General features: G+C 43.6%; 1 protein-coding gene across 1 annotated transcript in view; it reads right to left on the bottom strand.

Moving 5' to 3' along the window:
* Positions 1-2,764: 2,764 nt before the first annotated feature.
* Positions 2,765-20,133, bottom strand: part of ALG6 (ALG6 alpha-1,3-glucosyltransferase) — a 336,619-nt gene continuing 319,250 nt past the window's right edge. Inside the window, exons 9-14 of the mRNA XM_086953531.1 lie at positions 18,931-19,016; positions 17,682-17,766; positions 16,352-16,422; positions 5,290-5,358; positions 4,894-5,092; positions 2,765-4,018 (exon numbers count right to left, since the gene is read on the bottom strand). Of these exons, the coding sequence (XP_086809657.1) occupies positions 3,821-4,018; positions 4,894-5,092; positions 5,290-5,358; positions 16,352-16,422; positions 17,682-17,766; positions 18,931-19,016 (708 nt within the window). The 3' untranslated portion in view covers positions 2,765-3,820. The remainder of the gene's footprint in view (positions 4,019-4,893; positions 5,093-5,289; positions 5,359-16,351; positions 16,423-17,681; positions 17,767-18,930; positions 19,017-20,133) is intronic.

The following is a 20,133-nucleotide window of genomic DNA, read 5'->3' as shown; positions in this document are numbered from 1 at the left end:
GAGACAGTCTTCGTTATTACTCAGGTGGCCTTGGTCCTTTTAACTGTGCCATAGAATACGATGATGTCCAAAAATGATGAACTGCATTGCACAAATTCATATAAAATATATTCCTTGAAGAGACACAGGTTAGGAGCAACCAACTATTATCAAGCCCGTTTGATGCGGAGCTTCTGATATTTGTCCTTCCTTTTCTTTGCTACAAGCAAAGCATCCCACAAAGAAAATGCAAACACCCGAAAAAGAACACATATGATTTGAAATGCACATAAAATGTAGTGTTCAGAGTACAGCCATCTTATAAAAAAAGTTTTATAAACCAAACTAATATATCAATTTAAATTCAAAAACACTGTAACCTTCATTATTTTAAGATATGTTAGTTAATTGATCCTGGCCTGTGCTTGAAAATCTACAGTCTTTCCGCTATTCCAACTCATTGATTCTGAAAGTTTGTGAAAGATGAATTTACAATCCTGAGCAGGATCACACAATACATCCACATGTGCCGAAATAAAGTCAATTTTGAGAACTGAAGCAATATCCCACGTTACATAAGCAACCAACTGCTAGACTAAACTCTCCAGTTTGTCCAGCACAAAACACATTCATTCTTTTTACATGTTGCTGATGTTGTGGATTTGTAGCTCTGTATTAATTGAATCAATTTAAGATGCAGATAGTCCGAGTTGGTCCAATGGGATTCAAATCTGTGGTTCCAGATTGCACATAGATTTGAAGTTTTGTATTCGAAGCTCACATGCCCCCTTCCGTTAAATGGACGTTTGCTGTGTTTCGAGTAGTGCCACGTGCTGGTCCAACCATGATGCTGAATCCCACTCCTGCCTGTGTATCCCATGTTTAATCTCTGCAGAAGCATAACGTTGACATCTTGCAGTAATAACACTGCATTACGCTGTTAATGGGGAGATGATTGCGTTGGTACAGAGAGGGTATTTAGTCACAGTACCAGAGTCCTGATATTTCTTTTTTTACCTTTCAGTCATTGAGCATTCTCAAACACAGGAACAAACTACTGTGAAGGAGAAATTCTTGCTAAGAGATGATGACATGAGCACAAGTGTGCTTCAAATAAATACATAGGTAAATAACTGATCCGAACTGAGCTACTCCTAGATTATTGTGTACACAATTGGGTAGTTAGAAGTATACTGTTTTCTATATTTTAAAACAAATGTTATTTCAGTACAGAACAGCCAGTCGGTTAGAGGAGGTGCCCCATCCAGCCCACAGAGTGTTTTTTATTTTATTTTATTGGAATGTGCACATTATCCATACTTTTTAAAGAGTCCACTGTCCACTCGTTTTCCTGTGAGGATACCTTTACTGAGAAGTCTATTTTTACGTTCCCGTTTGGCTGATTTATTGCATGAAATGCATGGGTATAAAAGCCAGCATTTTTCAAGGACACAAGAAATATTTTCCATATTTCATGGAAATTACTGTCTCAATCATCCTACAAAGCTTTACCATTGGCAAATCAAGATTCTATTTAGGAAAGGTAACCAAAACCTGAACATTCTAGTTACAGAGTACATTCTTAGCTAAACCATGCAGAAAAAAGGTTAACCAATCGCTCTCATTTATAGTGAATGCGTATTCTAAAAAGGCAATTTTTGTAAAATTTGACATTGCTTTCTATGTATTGAGAAAGGCTCTAGGAGAGCCGAAATGCACTGACTAAAAAGGCTGTTCTGATTACTGCAACAGTGGGTGAATGCTTCTTCCTTGTTGTGGAAGTCTTGACACATTGGACAGTAGGCTGCTTGTTCCCAAAAGCATGGCACCAGTCCCATTAGCCTGGAGAAGGCATGTATGCAAGCATTTTGAGGAGATAAAAACCCTTAGTGTCAGAGGTCTTTCTGTGTACCTGGCTTTCAAAACAAATACTGTTAATTGTTCATTTGTTAATATTTTTTAGAGATTTTTTATTGAATCTTAAGTAATTTCACATCATTCTGTTGTAATTTCCTTTTGCTCTGGACCAGTATTCGTTTTAATTTACATGCAGGTCTGTTCATTCCAGAGTAATCTTGTATATTTAAGTGAATTTGCGTCTTCGGTTGTATATCATTGCAGATTATTACATCCAACACTTTTTGCTCCACAGAGCTGGACACTCAGTAAAAGCCTTGAAAATGCTCGACAATTCGCTCCTAAATGTTAGTTCTCCCTGTTTTCTGTCTGTTATGACAATGTTTTTTTCATGTTTTTATCATTGGCGTCTAAAAGCAATAGCAAACAGCATATGCCATTCCTGTATTTTATTGATACTCTGAGCAGAAATACAGAAAAAGCTCAGATTGTAGTCACGTCATAACTTAGAAAAACAGTGAAACTGGGACAGAGCCCATTACAAGCAGACTAATCACCAGAACTAACAGACATTCTTGTCATACCAAAACCTAAAACACCCTTATCCAGAACTACATAAGCGTTAAAAAGCTTTGAAGTATTCAGCTGATTGCAAGTGAACTACAAGAACATTAAATGAAGTGCCCAACCTGTGGAGGGCTCTTTTTTGCAATTAACAGAATATGAAGGAGTGATTGCCAGATCACTCACAAAGAGGTGGCAGTTACCAAAATAAGAAAACGGGAGATAGCTGGTGCCAAAGTAAATAATTTGGAAATGCCAGCTAATTGTAATAAGAAACACGAAGATGATCACACAATAGAAATTGATTTCAAGACAGATAAAGAATACGGTTTGTTTCTAGTTATTGTGAAACAGCAGACTGTACTGAACTAAAGCATTCTCTTTACTGATTCTTCTTTGATATCTTTTTCTAGCTGTGTAGTATTTAAGATGCATACAAACCACATCATTTTCCAACAGGAGAATGGAATTGACCTAATAGGTTATGACTTCCAAAAATCATTAGTACCAATACTGACCTTCTAAGCAATGTTATTCTAAATTTGTGCTTAGAAAAGTACTCCACTGTGCAGAACGTCTCTACTAAGTATTTGCCTAATTTAAGAGCACTTATGAACGGCAACATATTTTAGATGCTCCCACACGAAACCCATTGTTACTAACTGAGAGGTGCAGCCAACACACATCTTCAGCCAGAAATAACCAGGCTGAAAACCTATTTGGATATCATATGGTAATGCATTGTCCCATGATAAACAATGCCCTGTTATAACTGTGACAGGGAATCAAGTACATTCTTAGCTCTTCTAAAATTAGGAAAACCGTGTGTGATTCGACACAATTTGCGTAAAACCTGGCAGAAGACTGAGGTATATCAATGCCACATAAAGGAACAATCATGATTCGGTCATGAAGAAATCTCTTCAATAATCAGAAAACATCTATTCAACAGCCAGTGATTATTGCTGATTTCAGATTTCCGTACAATACTAATAAACACCATGGGTGAGATGTATACCATCACTTATTAGCACCATCATGTTTGTTCTCTTGACCAAGCAAGATTGAAATCCTTAAAATTGATTACACTAATCTAGAGCTCTCCAGGGCAGTTGGTAAAATAAAGTTAAGTATAGGAACGTTAAATAGATCATGTACTTTCAAAGTTATTTTAAAAAAAATGCATTCCTAGACACCCCTTTTTGTTCATACAAGTCTTCATTTCTCAGATGTTACATTTGGTCCGGTCTCTCTGAGCGACAGCATTAGGGGCACTGAAGTGGTGTAGAGTTGATCAGGGTGGCAGATACAATTCCTGGTACCCACAATACAAGTAGAAGGGACGAAGTACCAGTGTTTTGATCTGGTAACATACCTATGGACAGGAATGCAAAGAAAATATTTTGGGTGTTGCTCCATCTTAGCTAATTTTCTTCAGATTACTGCCATTTATCGTATCCCAAATGTGAATGATATTAAAATATGCAAGGAATGCTAAGAAGTGGATGCAAGAAACAAGAGACACCAATACTGGAAATAAGTCTGGAAGGTGTGATGGAGGCAATACGGTAACAGTCAACAGAGTCAGCAAAGCCATTGCAGTTACAGAGATCAGGAACTGAAAAAAAGAAGAACAACAATCAGTATATTGCACTTTACTAAAGTGTGACATCTAGCACTGTTTTCCACCATTACGAAATATTTCAAAGCTATTTCTACGAGAGCAACAAGAAACACAAAATAAACAAGACTTCAAACTGTTTGTTCTCAACATTAACACTTTATTCAATTTAAACAATTATTTTAATTTGAGACTACACTGAATGCCATCATTAAATACCCACCCTCCTGCCAAGCCACTTCCTGTATTTAGTTAAAATATCTCTGAATCTGATGAAAGGTAAAAGGGGTCTTGTTGGGAATGAGAAGCAGCTTGCACTTAGTATGTGGCAAGAATTGGGTACCAGGCAATGTATCCTGAATTATATTTGTAATAAGCCGACACTGGAAGTTAACCCCCCCCCCCCCCACCACTCCCCCCCCCCCCCCCCAAAATCTCTGCAGATGCTACAAAGATGGCACAGTTTTAACTAGATCACTATGAGGTGTAAGAGCTGACAACAACATTCTTCTATGTAAACAACAGTTTAGGATACAAAAAGCCTAGGCAGAAGCACACAACTGGACAAAATATTGTCTAAGGTTCACTCACATTTTTAAGGAGGGACAGTTAAAGGATCATTCCTCCATAACTTCTACAATATGCATTGTGTCAAACCCTGCATTTTCATTTTTTTTATCACATAGAAGGAAGTCTGTCCAACTCTAAATTGATTCAACATGCTATCAATGCAAACACAAAACAGGTGACGTGGTCAATGATGCTCCAATTGTTTTTAAATTAAATCCAAATTTGTTTACCAATTAATGCACAGTGAACACTGTAAATGTAACAGTAAAATAGTGTTTTGGACAGAGTGTTAACATACTTACAATGCTTCTTATCAGTGTCGTAGGCAATGAAAACCATGAAATGTAATTTCTTATTGTAAGAACGAATGGCTTCAGCTTCAAATCATCTTCGGATGTTTTTTCATATATTTCCATGAAAGCAAAGCATGCTAAGAGAAAGGCTAGCATCGTGGCAACGTAAGGGAGTAACAGACCGTCCTTTAATAGGAGCGGAAGCATGCTGTTGAGACAAGTGCAGACACAAGAAAAATCCATAAGTACATATACGAGTCCTTCCCAATATACTTTTAAACACAACGAAAGTAACAAGCTGGAAGTCAATGTAAACATAGAATTAAAAAACATGCATTTACAATGATCAATTGTGAAAATACTTCTACTCACAGCTCACTCAATGCACCTACAAATGACACTCACCTAAACGTAGAAACAAGTAGAAACCATGTAGATGCAAAAGGGACCTCGTTTATTATTAAGCAGACTGGTCTGAGAGGAAGAAATAAGAGTAGAAAAAAAACATTTTAAGCCTCAGTGTCAATCAGCTCAACACTGTTGAGGGCAGAGCAGACAATATACAATGATAAATATTCATACCTTAAAACAGATTTCAGATAGCAAAAATAAATGCCTATTTAGGAACACTGGTTTCAAAATTATTCTGCATCATCACATTCATAATTAGGTACTTTACTGCAAGAGCTTCATCAGAGTCTGACCCATCCCTTTACTATTTCATGGTGAAGACCCAGCTTGATGCATTTTCTGTTCCATTGTATGGATAATGTTACTTACCCGGTAATCATCTGTCCTTGGCATGTAGAGCTGTAGATTCACATGCTTTGCATACTCCTGCCACCTAGTGTTGGGTACAGATGTATACAAGTTGTTTTTCTTCGAATACGTCTTTCCAGTCACAAGGAAAGGTGACTCCTCCTTTCGGTGATAGTGCACATAGGCATCAACTCCATTGTTAGATTGTTTTCCAGCTGAGGGTGGAATGGGGTGAGTGTAGAATAGAGATGTCCATGCATATGAATGTAAATTGAGAACTACAACATTTACAGGAGACTGGAGAAGAGGGTGGGAGCATGTGAATCTACATCTCTACATGCCAAGAACAGATGCTTACTGGGTAAGTAACACTGTCCGTTCAAGGCATGTGAGCAGTAGATTACATGCTTTGCAAAGACTACATAGCAGTATCATCCCAAAGCGATGGCTAACCTGTAGTAGTTGTAGTTGATTGAAAGAGTGTTTTAAGTACTGCTTGGCCTACATTTGCCCGTTGTCTCACTAACAAATCTACACAATAGTGTTTGGTGAATGTGTGCGGTGTAGACCATGTTGCTGCCTTACAGATGCCGGCTAGGGGAATATTCCGTGAGAAGGCCAAAGTATCCCCTATTTTGCAAGTGGAATGTTCTCTAGGGGGCATTATCAAAGATCTTTTTGCTTTGGCATAACATGTTTGGATACATTTTAAAATCCATCTAGCAATACCTGAAATAGGATGGCCTTTGTGTGGTGGCGAAAAAGCAACAAATAGTTGATTTGTTTTTTTTTAAGTCTTTGGTTCTTTCTACGTAATATATTATAGCTCGTCTAACATCAAGTGTGTGTAGATCTCTTTCTGCTACGGAATCAGGTTGAGGACAGAACACTGGTAACTCAACTAGTTGATTGATATAAAAGGCAGAAAATAGGGAGAAATGTAGGATTGGTTCGAAGAACCACCCTAACTTTGTGAAGTTAATGCCTGAAGTTCACCAACTCTCCTTAGTTAGGTTATTGGTATGAGGAAGGCAACCTTCCATGATAGGAACTGTAACTGACATTTGTGCATTGGTTCAAAAGGTGGACCCATTAGTCTTGTAAGGACTATGTTTAAGTTCCATTCTGGTGCAGGTGGAACTCTTGGTGGAATCACCCTTTTTAATCTTTCCATGAAGGCTTTGATCACTGGTACTCTGAGTAGAGAGAAGTGTTGTCTGTTTTGCAAGTATGCAAATACTGCTGCTAGATGTTAACAAATAGATGTGTAAGCCAATCCAGATCGCTGAAAATGTAACAGATAACAAATGACATTTTGTACAGAAGCATCAAGTGGATTGATATTGTTGTTGTTACAATAGATAACAAACGGTTCCCATTTTGCTGCCTAACATGCTCTAGTAGTAGGCTTTCTAGCTTCTTTGAGAATATTCATATAGTGTGGTGGTAGCTGCAAATAACGAACCTCTATGACTTTAGGAGCCAAATTACTAAGCTCATTTCTTTGGGATTTGGATGTGTAATTTCTCCACGGCTCTGAGTGAGGAGACTGGGTGTGAGATGTAGCTCTTGATGTGGAACCACCAACAGTTCTAACAGGATGTTGTACCAAGGTTGACGAGCCCATGTGGCGGCTAAGATGAGATGTGAGGGATGTTTGTTTGAGCTTCCGAACCAATAATGGAATTAGTGGGAGAGGCGGAAAAGCGTAGGCAAATATCCCTGACCAATTGTGAGCATAGAAATCCTATCAGCACCCCGATCCCCCCACCCGGACCCATGACCCGAAACGAGTCCCGCTTCACAGTCCAGTGGCCTAGGAAATCCCAGGAGGTCACACTGGTAGAACCAGGCCTTTAAGTGGGCCGGGTCTCAAGGGGTCTGAGCACCGGCAGTTTTTTTAAGGGAGTCTTGAAACAGGTCTCTATCGGGCTCTGTTTTGAGCCCTGGCACAGGCGGTCTGATTTTTGTCCGGACTGAAGTGACAGCAGTTTGCTGTCACTGCAGTCTGGAAAAAAGTGCCAGGGTGCAAAACAGCCGATAGAGACCCGTTTCGAGAAAGCAGGCACGTGGTTGTGCGCTGCCCACACTGCTCACTTCTCACTAGTGGAGAAGTTGCGGCATGACGTCATGCCAGGTGAGCGTTGTGGGAGAAGGGAGATCCTTTAAAGAGCCATTTTCTTTCTGGATTTCCGCTCTCTTTCTAAAAACGCAAGAGCAGCAACATAGTGGTAGGATCACCAGGGCTTTAATTTGAAGCTTTTTCAATATTATATGTCACAGACCATAGTTGCAGCTTATTTATCTTATGCAACTAATAATCAGTGACAAAATCAATAGTCCTGATGGGTTGTAGGTATGATGTAATTTTTTGTATCACATATCTAATCTATCCTAAACACAGATTTTTAGCGTGTTTTAAAGCCACGCCCCTAATTACACTGGCCACGCCCCTTTGAGAGATCCCCCCCAGTTTTTTCATCCCACTTCAAGCCCTGGGTAGAACCGGGAGTTTAACCGCCAACACGGTTCCACTCATTAGTGAGTATAATAATGCTTTACACACTGGCCCTTCTATGATTTGCAAATCTCGTTTCGGAGAACAACTTCCCTCAGATACCAGGTGGACACTGATACCAGGAAACCGGATAGGAGTGCATTCCTCACCTATAACACCATACACCACAATTCCCCTTCACACCGCTCACAGAAATCTAAGTGATGGGTACAACAGCACATTTCAAGAAGCTATTAATTTCTATACTGTAGGAGAGTAGGGTCTGCAATCCTATGATCACCCAGATTTTTTGCTTTTGTTTCACTGGTTTACGACTTTCTCTGGCTGTGGGCCTGCCAATCAGACCCCCAGCCTGGCTGTTCTCTTTCTAAATTACAATATGTACCCTAGGTGCATCTACCAATTGGTACTGGGCCACCTTATCAGACCCCGTAACGCAGGGCATAGGTGTACCCAGGGCCGCCAGGGGCTGCAGCATGTATTATGCCACCCCTGGCTGGCCTCCTAAATTTGACACAACTGGCTGCATGACAGCTGGGGCGAAGTCGTGTAATCACACTTTGCTTTAGGTATAGTAGCTCTATATCTAACCATACAATGGACACCCGAGTTCCTATCAGTCACTCCTATGGCAGGCCTTGACAATCCTGAAGGCAGAGTGCGTGGGCTCGTGTGAACTAGGTTCTGGCCCGAGCCGAGCCCGGTTGCAGCTTGCGGAATCAAGACCCAATGGCTGTTCCATGATAACGCGTACCACATCGGTAACTTCGGTGTCGCGTTATCAAGACATGTCGAGTAAGGTGTCATACGAGTCGGGGTGCTGCCCTCTCACCAACTCTGGCGACGAGGTTAGCATTCCGCCCTTCTAGAGGGACACGACATGTACGTAACTGTGAACCCCGGTTAAAGTTAACTAAAGCCTCAGCTCCACAAAATGGATGCTGCCACCACAGACACGAGTCTGACCTCCGGCTGCTGGGAGTCCTTCCAGCGAGGAGCGCTTGGACAAAGGGTTTCCTGTCGAGGGCGGTGTTCGCACCGTCCCAGACAGGGTTTGTGTATTCTGGGTAGGTAGGGCTTTTGCGAGAAGGTGACTGCGGAGTGGCACCCCGGTGCTGGAGCGGCTCAGGGTCGGGGCTTCTCGGACCCCAGAGCACTCACCAGGGAATCGCTTCGATGGTCGTGCTGGTTAAGAGCGTGCAGGTTCTGATGATGGCCGGTCCCTCGAGGTCTCGTCGCACCCACAGATCACAGCTGAGCTGATGACGTGGGTAGAGGTCAGAGGTGCCAGGGAAGCCGGTTCTCGTCGAGCTGGAACCACCAACAGCATCAGGGCACAAGTTTATACTGGTGGTAGTGGATCATGCCACCAGGTATCCTGAAGCTATTCCCCTTAGGACCACTACAGCACCTGTTGTGGCACGAGCCCTAGTTGGAGTATTCTCCAGAGTGGGCTTCCCTAAGGAGGTCGTCTCCGACAGAGGTGCAAACTTTATGTCGAGCTACTTAACTGCTATGTGGAAGGAATGTGGTGTCAACTACAAGTTCACTACACCCTATCATCCACAATGCAATGGGCTTGTCGAGAGATTCAACAGGACCCTGAAAGGGATGATTCATGGACTACCGGAAAAGCTTCGGCGTAGATGGGACGTCCTGATCCCCTGCCTCTTGTTCGCCTACAGAGAAGTCCCACAGAAGGGGGTTGGCTACAGCCCGTTTGAACTTTTGTACGGGCATCCTGTAAGAGGACCCCTGTGTTTGGTGAAGGAAGGATGGGAGAGACCTCTCAAAAAGCCTGCAGCCAACATAGTGGACTATGTACTTGGCCTCCGCTCACGGATGGCTGAATACATGGAGAAGGCATCTGAAAACCTTAAGGCCAGCCAAGAACTCCAGAAAGCTTGGCATGACCAAAAGGCTGTCTTGACTGTTTACCAGCCCGGACAGAAGGTGTGGGTGTTGGAGCCAGTGGCCCCAGCAGCACTCAAGGACAAATGGTCCGGGCCCTACACCATCCTGGAGAAAAAGGGAGAGGTCACCTACCTGGTCGACCTGGGAACTCCCCGGAGCCCCCACAGGGTGCTTCATGTCAACAGGCTCAAGGCATATGTCGACAGGAAGGACATGAGTTTGCTCATGGTCCTAGATGAGGGACAGGAAGAAGAGAGTGACCCTCTCCCCGACCTGCTCACTCAGAATCCTGACGATGGATCGGTCGATGGTGTTGTCTTTTGTGGCAGCCTCTCCGAACGTCAACAGAGCGACTGTAAACAGGTTCTTCAGTCGTTCAGACATATGTTTTCTCTAACACCCAGCCAGACCGATTGGTGCACCCATGAGGTTGACACTGGTGACAGCTTGCCCGTTAAGAGTAAAATCTACCGGCAGCCTGATCACGTTAGAGACTGCATCAAGAGTGAAGTGCAGAAAATGTTGGAGCTGGGAGTCATTGAACCCTCGGACAGCCCTTAGGCTAGTCCCGTAGTTCTAGTGCCGAAACCTCACACCCAGGGTGGTAAGAGAGAGATGAGGTTTTGCGTAGACTACAGGGGTCTCAATGCAGTCACTAAGACTGACGCCCACCCAATACCGAGGGCAGACGAGCTTATCGATAGATTGGCCTCGGCCAACTACTTAAGTACGTTTGACCTGACAGCTGGGTATTGGCAAATCAGGTTAGCTGAGGACGCCAAGCCTAAAACCGCATTTTCAACCCCTGGTGGGCATTATCAGTTCGTGGTGATGCCCTTTGGTCTGAAAAATGCACCTGCCACCTTCCAAAGGTTGGTGAATCAAGTCCTTACTGGGCTGGATGACTTCTGTGCGGCGTATCTTGACGATATTGCTGTCTTTAGCTCCACCTGGGAGGATCACCTGGTCCACCTGCGGAAAGTGTTAGAGGCCCTGCAAGCCGCAGGCCTCACTATCAAGGCCACCAAGTGCCAGATAGGGCAGACACAGGTTGTATACCTGGGCCACCTTGTAGGTGGAGGCCAAGTTCAGCCACTGGAGAGCAAGATACAGTCAATCAGGGACTGGGCTCCTCCAACCACCCAGACTCAGGTTCGAGCTTTCTTGGGCCTGACTGGATACTACCGGAAGTTTGTCAGGAACTATGGTTCCATCGTGACACCATTAAACGAACTGACAAGCAAGAAAATGCCAAAAAAGGTTCAGTGGACAGCGAGCTGTCAAAAAGCATTCGATGACCTAAAGCAGGCCATGTGCACGGCGCCTATCCTCAAGAGTCCGGACTACTCCAAACCATTCATTGTCCAAACAGATGCTTCTGAGTTGGGTGTGGGAGCTGTTCTTTCTCAACTGAATTTTGATGGTCAAGACCAGCCCATTGCTTTTATAAGCAGAAGGCTGACCCCTAGAGAGAAGAATTGGTCAGCTATTGAGAGGGAGGCCTTTGCTGTGGTTTGGGCCCTGAAGAAGCTGAGGCCATACTTGTTTGGCACTCACTTCAAGATTCAGACCGACCATAAGCCCCTCTTGTGGCTAAATCAGATGAAGGGTGAAAACCCCAAACTGCTAAGGTGGTCCATTTCCCTACAGGGGATGGACTTTACAGTGGAACATAGACCTGGTACTGATCATGGCAATGCCGATGGGCTCTCCAGATATTTCCACTTAGAACAAGAAGACTCACCTGGTCAAGGTTAGCTTATTGTTCCGACGTTTGGGGGGGGGTCATGTAGGAGAGTAGGGTCTGCAATCCTATGATCACCCAGATTTTTTGCTTTTGTTTCACTGGTTTACGACTTTCTCTGGCTGTGGGCCTGCCAATCAGACCCCCAGCCTGGCTGTTCTCTTTCTAAATTACAATATGTACCCTAGGTGCATCTACCAATTGGTACTGGGCCACCTTATCAGACCCCGTAACGCAGGGCATAGGTGTACCCAGGGCCGCCAGGGGCTGCAGCATGTATTATGCCACCCCTGGCTGGCCTCCTAAATTTGACACAACTGGCTGCATGACAGCTGGGGCGAAGTCGTGTAATCACACTTTGCTTTAGGTATAGTAGCTCTATATCTAACCATACAATGGACACCCGAGTTCCTATCAGTCACTCCTATGGCAGGCCTTGACAATCCTGAAGGCAGAGTGCGTGGGCTCGTGTGAACTAGGTTCTGGCCCGAGCCGAGCCCGGTTGCAGCTTGCGGAATCAAGACCCAATGGCTGTTCCATGATAACGCCTACCACATCGGTAACTTCGGTGTCGCGTTATCAAGACATGTCGAGTAAGGTGTCATACGAGGTTAGCATTCCGCCCTTCTAGAGGGACACGACATGTACGTAACTGTGAACCCCGGTTAAAGTTAACTAAAGCCTCAGCTCCACAAAATGGATGCTGCCACCACAGACACGAGTCTGACCTCCTGCTGCTGGGAGTCCTTCCAGCGAGGAGCGCTTGGACAAAGGGTTTCCTGTCGAGGGCGGTGTTCGCACCGTCCCAGACAGGGTTTGTGTATTCTGGGTAGGTAGGGCTTTTGCGAGAAGGTGACTGCGGAGTGGCACCCCGGTGCTCACTACGCATCTGCTGGTCAGTACCAGTTCCAGGGGCGCCAGCCCTGGCCTGGGGAAAGCCCGGCAGGGGAGAGGGGTGTAACTACCTCCCTTCCTGGTCCCACCCTTAGGGCAGGACCTAGTCATGTACCCACCCCTTTCTTTAGAATAAAGGCCGGAGCGGGGACCCTTCCAAATTGGATCATCTTTGAATCAAGAACTACTTTCTACGAAAGGACACTCAAGACTCTTCTCAAGATTTCTCCCTTGTGACTAAGGAGTAGTCACCCTGCATCAGCGGGCACCATCTAAGAACTCTGCGGTTTGCTGCAAGTCCTTCCTCAAGGATCCGACGGCCCAGCTCGACGAGAACCGGCTTCCCTGGCACCTCTGACCTCTACCCACGTCATCAGCTCAGCTGTGATCTGTGGGTGCGACGAGACCTCGAGGGACCGGCCATCATCAGAACCTGCACGCTCTTAACCAGCACGACCATCGAAGCGATTCCCTGGTGAGTGCTCTGGGGTCCGAGAAGCCCCGACCCTGAGCCGCTCCAGCACCGAAGTGCAGTCTCCCAGCATCTCCACGATCTGCGTGGGGCCCTTCTGCTCGCTGCTCAGCACGTTGTCTGGTCACTAGCCGCTGGCTTGTGCCCTTCTGTGACGACATCCGACAATCAACACTGCTGGTCTGGTTGCTCCAGACTGGCCCTGGCTTCCATCTTTGCGAGAAGCACCCCGGACCCTCCTGGTCCACTCAAGACGCCATCTTAGGCCCACCACGTGGCCCTGAGATCTGCCAAGGCTTGTTGCCCCATCCTGGGCCCAGCGACGCCGACAGCATCATCCTTCGTGGGACAGCTCGCACCTCCGCCGTGGTCGCCGACAACGCCTCCTGGTCCGTGAGACTGCAGAGCCTAGCGTCGCCCACTCACCTGGTCGAGGTGACGGCCAACCGGTGCCATCCTGGTACCCTCTGACTACTGGCTAGTAGTACGAACTTGGTCCCCTCTGCTTTCAGGTATCAACAATCTCTGATCCAGGCTTGGATCTCTACGAACTATTCATCACTGGTCGCCGGCCAGCAACTCCCTTTTCTTCCGGCTCCTGGCTCGTCAGCGAAGACCCCGACGCCTGTAAGACTTGTGCAGCCGCAGCCCTCGTGGCTAGGTAACTCGGCATTTCGGTGCCTGCATAACCTCTTTACTCTAGGGTCCCGAGTCCCTCGCTTCCGACTTGCCTTATCGGGTCCGCCCGAGACCTTAAACTTTCCGTGTCCTCAGACACTTGTTTTAATTGTGCACTTGAAGTATTTTCCTAAGAGATTTGGTTTGTGCTTAGTACCCTGTCCTCATAAAGAGTACAGGGCTGTTGTGAATCTTAATAAATATCCTGTTTATTTTCATAACACTTGTGTGGTGTCCTTTCACTGGGTGTTCAAGGGGTACATGTGTGGTAAACAGCTGGCTTAACACGCCCTCTCGAGTCTTTAGCCTTAGACTGCTCGTATCCACGCTACTAGGATAGCTGGTCTATAGGTTGACTTACAACCAAACACCATAAGGGTCGTTGGAACGATACATAGCGGTCGCTAGAATAGCGAACGTTGCATATCGGGCCAACTTCTCACATATACCATAAGACTCCTCACTTTAGGAAAAATTAAACTCTCTAAAGATTCCTATCTTGCAATGCTCATAGCAACACTAGCCTAAAAATACCTCTAATACCATGACTAAAATTTCTGCACCTGGACCACCTACCACATGTATGAATAATTAATTTTACCATTTAACCCAATGTGTTGGGAACTCCTTGCCCTGTGTTATAACTGCGTTTGTAATTTGTGTATTAGTCATTTATTGTTACCAACTGTTGCTTTATTTGCATTTCCATTACTTGGGCACTATTCTGTTCCGCTGGAGTCTAAAGCAATATACCGAGAACTATAAAAAAACAAAAAAATGAAATCTACTGCCTTAAAGGAATACGGCCGAAATAAGCCTCTAGGAATGGAAGTAAAATCTTTGGTCTTAAACTGTAGGGAAGAAGTAACATAGACAAGGGGGGGATAACCTCTTAACATAAGGCTGAACTGGAACAAGAAGGGAGAGTGATACTTTAACATTTCTTCGCAACTGTTGTGCCTATAAATCAGGATGAAGGAACGACATAGATCTGGAGCTAGAAACCTTGGGACTTAGTCAGCAGAATGGCTCATTGAGTTAAAGCCATTTGTTAGAATACCGGCAAAGCCCACTTATCATCTGAGATCAATAACTCGTCAACTTGTGTAATAGTAACACGTGTTATTTACAGGACATAGTATTGGCTAAAGTGCTATGTAAATAACAAGCTATTGTTAGTTATTAGTACAGGGTGTCATGGGGTCAGATGAACCAAATAGCTCGAGGGCAGAAATTTAAGATCGTTCGAGGCAAATTGTAATGTATGAAGTTAAACATAGGAGCAGGGAGGCTGAGGGACAGGGACACATTTCTTTGAAAGCATATTCTGATATTTAATAATCATTTTTCTCACCATGCACAAAACTGAAAAGTTACGAGAACATAACATTTGTATTCTAACTATAGACCACCTTCTCTGTAGCTGCTTTGCCCAAACCTATAGGAAGAATGTTTATCTCTTTTACCCCACAATATGTATCTAGATTGCCCGCATTAATCACTAATTAAACTAGGCATCTAGCATTATTTTAATGGTGGAGACAGAGTATGATCATCTGGACGTAATAACGCCTATTTTTATTCCACTCTGAGCCAGTTGCTAGGAGTAAATTAGGTGATCAATAGCAATTTCACAAACCTTGAACTCAACTAAATGGATGTTGCGCTGTCAAGGATGGTCATCAGGGGAGCTGTGTAGACATTTAAGAGAACCAGTAACCTTGCTCATCCTAGAACACACCACAGGGTTCATTGGTAAGTGATGAGAACTAAGATTTTACTCTTAGTTGGTGGGTAGGGTTCCATAGGAATGACTTCTAGCACTGAACTGCCATTCCACAATCCCAGTGGAGCAGACTGCTGCGACACAAAGTGCAAAAAGGCATGGAGAGTTCACGGAGGATCAGTGAGGACGCATGGCCTGGATACCTGAAAACTCAGAAGACGGGCTGAAAACTGCTGGGACTCAACTACAACGAAGTCTAGTGAGCTGGACTGAAAACCTCTGCTTGGCCTAGTCAGTGGTAGTTCTGAACCTGTGAAGTTGCCTGAATACTGTGTAATAGCGGTACAAAAGGGGGTGGTAATGGACGGAGCATCTGAACCAATCAAACACTCACACCCAGTCAAAAGATCTGGGTTTAATCCATCACCGTTCTTTAGCCCACTCAGCCACCTCAGAAGCTTGTTTCCGGTCCAGGGAAGACATGGCTTGGCAGTTCGGGCTGGACTGTTCCCATGAGGAACAGGGTCAGACTGATTTGCATATAGCCATGTCTGAACTGGGGTGGCAGAGTGGGCTAAAGAACGGTGATGGATTAAACCCAGATCTTTTGACTGGGTGTGAGTGTTTGATTGATTCAGATGCTCCGTCCATCACCACCCCCTTTTGTACTACTGTGTAATAGAGCAAGAATGTGGAAATAACACTTCAAAACCTTGTTGATCTCAGCAAAAACATCAAATAGCATACTCATAATTCACTCACAGTGACACTAGAAGAATGGATTTTTCATGTACTTGAAAGGAGAACAGAAAGAACGACAACGCAGAGCTCACCTTGAAAAAATAAAAACAGACAATAATGTTACACATATAGAGTCCTTTAAAACATTTAGATTTCATACACTGTCATAGTTTCGGGAAAATCCTGCATTTACATCAAATTAACAGTTTAAAGTACGAGGTAAATCATTAGATAAAGCACATAATAAGCCTAACACTTCCTGGCAAAGCAGGGTAACATTAACCGAGGTGTTATGATCACAGGGTTCGTGGATAGCATGTCTGGGGTCACGAGCAGCACACAGTCGCGTCCCCGCCATTACCTCATGTTCTAAAGTGGGCCTGGAAGGAGCGTTTAATCATGTCCGAGCCAGGAGTGTGGACAACCCAGATCCAAAAGAGGAAGACACAAGAATAACCCGCAGCTCCACTTATGCGGCACGTTATTCCATGTGTGGGCCTTTTCTAGAATGCGCTTGCCCTAGGAGATGTATGCCCCGGACATATTTCATAACAGGACCACACAGCCTTACAAGTTATAGGTTCGGACAACTGTATTGGATACGTTTGTATAATGTGGACAATTCAGGCAATCACCTGAAGTTAATGTGGCTTTCACAGTGTACATGACATACGAAACCATCAATCTTAAGAACCAAACCAACTTACTGCTGTTCAGGAAAGCATTTGGCTACCTGCCCCAAAACCATAGCCGTTTTTACCTCCAGTTGAATAGAATAATGACATCTAGCGCTAAGACGCCACGGCAAACACACGCTTTACAAAAGCTTCATTTCATTTAATTTCAAACCAAGTGATCTTAGTGACAAAAATCACATCGCGTGATTGTAAATTAGAAACGCTTGAAAAAGCAGCAACCACCTTCTAGAAGCTAATGCAAGATCCTTCATTCTAGGGTTATAAGGTGCGTTGAGGGATCTGGAATGTTAGGGAGTTTGTAAATAAAAGCAAAATTGTAAACATATTTCCATTTAGTTGACTAGATGGTGCAAAGGGGTTAGGGTTGCTTTCTGCTGAAACAGCCGTGATTGGATGACTGAGAACTTAGCGCTGAGAAGCTCTAACAACCAAATGGCGCAGTCTAGAAAACATGCAATACTGAATCGTGCTTGTACTATGAAAACGTTTTTGAAAAGATTTCCAATTCTTCTGCTCTAGTCAGTTTTAACAGAGTACGGGGTGGGTTGGGTAGGGCACTTGCAGGAGTACATTTCACATTGGTAAAAAATTGAAATGGATTTTCTATTTTGAGATTTCTTTAAAAAAACATGATAATGGCAATGTAAACTTACCAGGGCAAACTTAAAGCCTTTGACAGATGGCAGCCGAGTTAGTTTTACACATGCCGGGAGCAAACTAGAAAACGTGAGAGCAATGCTAAAAAATAAAATGCAACAAATGAATATGTTTCCCAGCACATATTTCAATCAATCTGGTCATCACAAAATAGCTGCATTTATTACTTAATACTCTTAAAATAACACTTATGAAATTAGGTTGATGACTATATATATTATTCTGTAACATGCATAAAATAAAATTTAAAGTCATTGGGCACCAAGTGGAAACAATGCTTATATAGAAAGGGAAATATCACACAGTCTAAGCAAAAATGCTTACATAGAAAGAACAATATCAGACAGTCGATTGTTTTTTTTTAATAAACATGACAAATGAAGGTAGACCGTCAGAGACATTAACACCAGGGAACCAACACCTTTACCAGTCCCAGCGATAGGAAGCCTTTTAGTGATTCCAGTAATTGTTGCAAACATACTTGATGTGCACAAATGTGGTTGTGTAAATTTGGCATGCAAGAGCCTTGCTATGCCAGCTTTTCAGGATAACCATTGATAAAGTAAAAGATTATGGGCTTGATCAGTTGCATATAACTCCTTTAAGGGGATTTCCTGAAAGGTGAGTCAGCTCTAGCCTCATGGATCAATGGTCGTCACCCCTGAAAGAACATCAGAGTAAGCTTTAACCCCTCCACCGCGGGGCTCATTCCCCTGCTGTGCTGGGGGGAGGGCTTGATCAGTTGCATATAACTCCTTTAAGGGGATATCCTGAAAGGTGAGTCAGCTCTAGCCTCATGGATCAATGGTCGAGCTCGGCTCGTCATGCAGTCCGGTGGCGCTGTGCTCATGACGAGCTGAGCTCGTCACGACCATGCCCGTTCCAATCGAACACCCAGCACAGCAGGGGAATTATCCCCGCTTGGGCGAGGCGCAACGGTCATGACGAGCTCATCTCGTCATGAGCAAAGCGCGACCGTGCCTCATGACTCGCTGAGCTCGCCATGAGCACGAAACGGGTTAAATATGTAGCCACTCTACATGGCGAACTAAACAGTAGGAAACTCAATGTATTCATGATCTAATATACATTTTGAAATTAAGATTTAAAGCTTGAACTTTGCATAGATTAACCCACTGCTACAGACAGGACTTTTCATTCTTATTGTTAAATTGACATTTGTATAGCACACTGCTGCCACTAGAAACAAGACCTTAAGTTTCTAAGGAATTTGTTCTTTCTCACCTGAGTTTTAGCTGAGTTTGAGGAGACAGTACATTCTTGATTTTCAGAAGGATGCTCATGCTACACCAAATATTGGCTACCTTATCCTGAAATACATTTTGAACCAGATTAATTTACAAAGATAGATGATTTCAAAGTGAGACACATTTTCCTCATCCACTTTAAATATTGCAATACTAGGGATTATTTTGGAAAGTGGAAATCAACCAAAAATCGAGAGCTGCCTTACCATCATAAATGGAATACCTTTTGAGTAGAAACATGAGTAAACTCTACAAGTGTGAGTCATTCATTGAGAGCCGAGAGAAGAACAGTAAACGAGGTTCTTACTCCTTACATACAAATTGTTTGAACAACTTCAGAAAAAAAGTCTAAATTTTAGGGTCTGATTTAGATGGCGGGTTACTAGGTTACAACGGTGCTGCATATATTGTCCGCCGGAATAAATATCCCTTAGGATAATATGGGATTTAGAATTCGGCTGACGGGATATTCGTCAATGTTGTGATGGAGTAACCTGTCCACTGAAATCTAAATCATGCCCTTAGTCCTCTTGCAACTACATGGAGGCTCAAGTGGTGGAAAGTTGCACAGCCAGTCTATTCAAAGTTTTTTAGGCGAAATTTTTGTCAATGTTGTTAAAGTGCGAGGTTGCTGCCTGGGTGGCGTCTCTTGTCATGGACGTCAATTAAACATTAAGAACTGTGATCCCAACGGATGTTGGAAGCATCCCCTGGCGCTCCACTCATAGATGGTTAGAATACTCCATCTCAGTTCATGTAAATAACGCTTCATACTAATTTTCGTGAGGAAAAATCTTATTTTATGTTCATAAGTTCAAATTTCTTTTCCATACAGTTCATTTGTGTAATTCGTTGTTTTCAAATGAAAATAAACACTTATTCAGTCCAATGCATTTCGGGCTGAAAAGCCCTTCATCTGGGACATAAAACTAGAAGCAAGACAAAGAAAAATATGCTATTCAAGTAGCCGTACATTGTCAAAAGCAAATATATATATTCAACAGTCGGATAAACAAAGTGATAGTTCGTGGCAAAACCATAGTGCAACCCAATGTGTACTTAGTGAAACAAGCATTGGAAATGCAATAGGTCTCGCATTAGGAAAGTTTGAGCGATTGTTATTGTAAATGACACTTTTTTATTTATGTGTTGGTTTTGAAAATAGCAAAATTAATAGCTT

Source organism: Lissotriton vulgaris, chromosome 1_1 (genome assembly GCF_964263255.1).
Source record: "Lissotriton vulgaris chromosome 1_1, aLisVul1.2, whole genome shotgun sequence".
NCBI lineage: Eukaryota > Metazoa > Chordata > Amphibia > Caudata > Salamandridae > Lissotriton > Lissotriton vulgaris.
This window is presented reverse-complemented; position numbering and strand designations above follow the sequence as displayed.